Raw genomic sequence first — 4,110 nt, 5'->3', positions numbered from 1 at the left:
AGATATTCTGAATCAAATCTAATTTTTAAAAAAGCCTAATTTTATATACACAAGTATTCCCTCCCTCTCAGCCACTAATTCATGAAAACGACCTTTTTGTATATTACTCATTTCCCAATAAATACAAAAAGATTGTATAGATTGAATACCAAAATAAGATAATAAAAAGGGTATGCAATAAATTAAAAGGCAGCTCAAATAAAGGGCAGGCATGCAGTTAAAAAAAAATACTAAGATTGTGGAAGTGGGGTTACTTGCCTCCTGGTTGAGAAGGTGTTGCACAAAATATACCTGAAAACTTTGCAAAGAACATTAGCTCCCATTCAATTCAGTTACCTAGGTTCTGACACTTCTAGGAATACCTTTTGATGGGGTGGGATTAACTTGATTAGTAAAGATCATACTGAAAATCCATTTAAAATATAGAAGAGGCGATCCTTGAAAACCCCAACTTTTATTCTTGAAAGACAGCTGGATAAACTGGCAAAAGGCAGTTTGTTGAAATTTCAAGATGGTATAAAAACGCTTCCAGGATATAGTCAGCATATTCACGTTCACTTCAGCTCCATTCAGATGGATTTCAGCTTCCAAAGGGCACGGTGCTTGAATCACTCATCCATCGTTTGCCAACTTTGATTGTGAGGTACTGATACAATGGATCAAGTTCTTAAAAATTTATTTTAAAAGAATAAATGTTGCTGGAATTCTGGACCTGAGGATCTTTAGTATTTAAACAAATCCACAGATTAAACTGAAGGTAGATGAAGACTTCAGTTTTGGTTATTTCGAACTTTTCTGTGAGGACTTATATTCCATTAAAGCTCAGGCTTGTAGCCACTGTTCCTTTTGTAGATATCTTCAAGTTTTACGGTTTAAAATCCAGCCAACCAGTGGCTGAAACTGCCGAATTAGCCATAATTCACTGGCTCCCACGGTGGAGCCACGGGGATCTGGCTCTCATTCATATCTAAGACATGACCTCCATATTTGGAGATCGGGGAAGAACTTTAGTGAGCAGCAACCAATCCACTCAAACAGTTTTCCTTGTGCTTTATGCCTGACTTCTTCATGTGTCTACCTCAGCAACCCCCAATGTAAAAAAACTGCTTTTACCTTTGAAAAAATTTTGCCAACTTCCAAAATATTATAATAACGGATTCTAGTTCAAGGACTGACATCTGAATCCATTTGCATCCCGGAAAATAATTCTGCAAAGACAAGACATGGGCCTTGTTCCAGGTTCCATGCAAAACCATTAAAAAAAAAATGGATCCGATTTGTTTCTGTATTCCCTGGTGGCTTCTTGAATTCTTATTTTGCCTGTCTATGATTTCTTAAAAGTTGCATTCCTTTTCATAAAACTTGTACCCTCAGAACTGGGTAACTGCAAATGCCTCTCTCTTCACAAGAATTCCATGAAGATCTAGATCCAAAACGCTGATTTCAATAGAGGTGAAGGGACAGACACTATCTTAAGACCAGGTTACCCAGATATAATACAAATTCAGCTGTCATCAGTGGGTCTGGGTAACACAAGAGGTGTTCCTTGGCCAATGTGCAAGGATCTACCCCACCCAGGATTATCCTGATGGATTTAGGAACCCCAGCTGGGAAGCAACAGAAGCTGAGACTTTTGCTCAGGTGAGGAGGCGCTGTTGTCCTCTCTTTGTAGGTTGCTGTCAATTCCTTGGAACTTAACTGCTTTTCTCTAATTGTCCGTAACTGTTCTCTCTTATGGTTATTTCTCTTAATTAACTATTTTAAATTTTGTTTTCTCCTTCTGGAGCCTCCCTTGCTCCCCCTCCACTAGCTCACTGGGATGAACAGGAAGGGGGGCTCTCTAGCGGTGGGGTGGGGAGGCCCGTAAGGGAAGCTAGACGTTTCAATCCTCATCCACCTCCTCTCCCTCTGACTCGTCCCCGCCGCGTCGCTCATAAAGCTTATCCCTCTGCCGCTCCTGGATCTCTTTCATCTCATCTGCATACCGGCAAAAGGCGCCCCCGAACTTGCCCCAGGCCTTGAAGGGGACGGTGATGGCGTTGCGGTAGGACGGCTTCACCTCGCTCACGCGCAGGAACACTCCGTACTTGTTGCAGCCCACGTCGAAGAAGAAACGCTTAGAGTCCACCGTGATGGAGGTGCCTTCCGGGAGCTCCCCATACAGGCCGCCCCCGGGGCCCCCGCCGCCGCCGCCCGGGCCCCCAGCCAGCTCGTCGTCCTCGCCGCCGTAGTCGTCGATGAGCTTGGCCAGCGCGTCGCGGAATTCGATGAGGCCCTGCGCGGGCAACGCGATGGTCTGGCCGCTCTGCAGGCCGCCGGGCCCCGGGCCGCCGCCGCCGCGGTTGACCGTCTGGCGGATGCGCAGGAAGCGGCCACGCTGGTTCTCCTTGAGGTCCAGGTAGTACTTGCGGTTCTCGCGCACCAGAAACTCGCTCTTGAGCGCGCGCCGCGGCCCACCGCCCTCCTCGGCGCCCGATGCCGCTGCCACCTGCTCGGGGCTGCTGGGGCCCAGCTGCGCGTAGTGTTCGATGAAGTCGCCCAGGTAGTCGCGGAACTCGGCGGCCACCGCCATGGACAGCGTGAGGCGGCTCTTGGAGCCGCCTGCGCCCACCTCGGCGATCTTGAGGAAGCGGCCCTTGGCGTTCTGCTTCACGTCCAGGTAGAAGCGTTTGTTCTGGATGTCCAGCCGCTTCGAGGCCAGCTCCTGCGTCTCCTGCTCGCCGCCGCCGCGGGACGCGGGCTGGAAGCCGCCGAGCCCGCCACCGCCGCCGCGCTCGCTGCCGCTGTCGCCGTCCGCCATCTTCTCGGCCGCCGCCGCGCCCAGGCCGCCGCCCGCCGCCCGCCGCGCTCGCGCCCCCGCCCTCCGCCCTGCGGCTCGTTCTCCGGGGCCCCCCAGCCTCGCCCGCCGGCCCGCTCACGCACTCCCGCTGCTCATCGCCGGCCACCGCCGCCAACCCCCATCGCCCCCGCGCCCCGCCCCGCCACTTCCGCCGGGCCCGCTTCCGGCGCGCGCCTCCGTGACGCCACCCCGCCCCGCCCCCCACGTCCTCGCTGCCGGAAGCGCCGCGCACAGCGGCGGCGGGGCGCAGGGCAGTGACGTCACGGGCCCGCGTGGGCCCGGGGTCAGGGCGGGCTAAGCTGGGAAGGAGCTCGGGAAGTTTAAGAGCGACGAGAACAGTCTGCGTCCTGTTTGTGGTGGTGGTTTCACAAGTATGTCAAAACTCACTGAAATGTACGCTTTAAATAAGTGCGGTTTATTCTAGGGAAATGATACAGTTATTATATTTATAAGCAAAGAGGAATTAAAGGAGGGAGGATATGGGGGTCATCTGTACTCAAAACAAAACTAACCTTATAGGATTGCTGGCTGATAAGCCGTGAGTGATATTTAGCGTAATACCTGAGTTATAGTGAGTGCTCATTAAATGTGCACTCTTATTTTTAGTTCGTGGAATATCGTACATAGTGCCTGGAACATGCATGATAACATCGTCACCGTCACAGCAGCATAAGAAAAAATGATGGCCTGAACTAAGCAGTGGTAGTGGGGATGGAGCGCTTAAGAAAGGAATTAACTTTTAGCAAACACCTATGTACAGGGACTGACAGCCATTTTACAAGAAGAATACGTGTTTCATGTGTTACATTGTGTGAAGAAACAGGAATGGATTTTAAAAGTAAAAAAGTATGTCTTTCGTTGGGAGGAGGTGTGTGCTGAGAGTCACTCTGCCTGGATCTGAATCCCATACTAGCTGTGAAGTCTTGAGCATTTCAGTTAATCTCTTAGTTGCCTCACTTGTAAAATGGGAATAATAGTACCTATTTTGTAGGGTTGCTGTAAGAATTAAATGAGATAATGCACATAAAAGCACACCTGGCACAGAAGAAGCATGCCCCGAGGTTTTTTTTGGGGGGGCGGTTTTTTTGGCCGTGGTTCGGCCACGGTGCAGGGATCGATCCCGGGCCCCCTGCAGTGGAAGCCTGGAGTCCTAACCACTGGACCGCCAGTGAAGTCCCTCCCCAAGTATTTAATCACCCTTTCTCCTGTTTCATAAAAAAGACCCAAACAAAATTATATAATAGCTATCAACCAAACACAGGAGAGTCCAG

The 4,110-nt window shown here is 50.3% G+C and overlaps 1 protein-coding gene across 1 annotated transcript; it reads right to left on the bottom strand.

The window, feature by feature from the left end:
* Positions 1 to 438: 438 nt before the first annotated feature.
* Positions 439 to 2,820, bottom strand: PURB (purine rich element binding protein B). Its single transcript, XM_068550274.1, has one exon. The coding sequence runs from the start codon at positions 2,798 to 2,800 to the stop codon at positions 1,883 to 1,885; it is 918 nt and encodes a 305-aa protein (XP_068406375.1). The 5' UTR covers positions 2,801 to 2,820; the 3' UTR covers positions 439 to 1,882.
* Between the last annotated feature and the right edge of the window lie 1,290 nt (positions 2,821 to 4,110).

This window comes from Eschrichtius robustus, chromosome 8 (genome assembly GCF_028021215.1).
Source record: "Eschrichtius robustus isolate mEscRob2 chromosome 8, mEscRob2.pri, whole genome shotgun sequence".
In the NCBI taxonomy this organism is placed as follows: Eukaryota; Metazoa; Chordata; class Mammalia; order Artiodactyla; family Eschrichtiidae; genus Eschrichtius; species Eschrichtius robustus.
The sequence above is the reverse complement of the archived record's forward strand: the minus strand, read 5'-3'. Positions and strand labels throughout refer to the sequence as shown.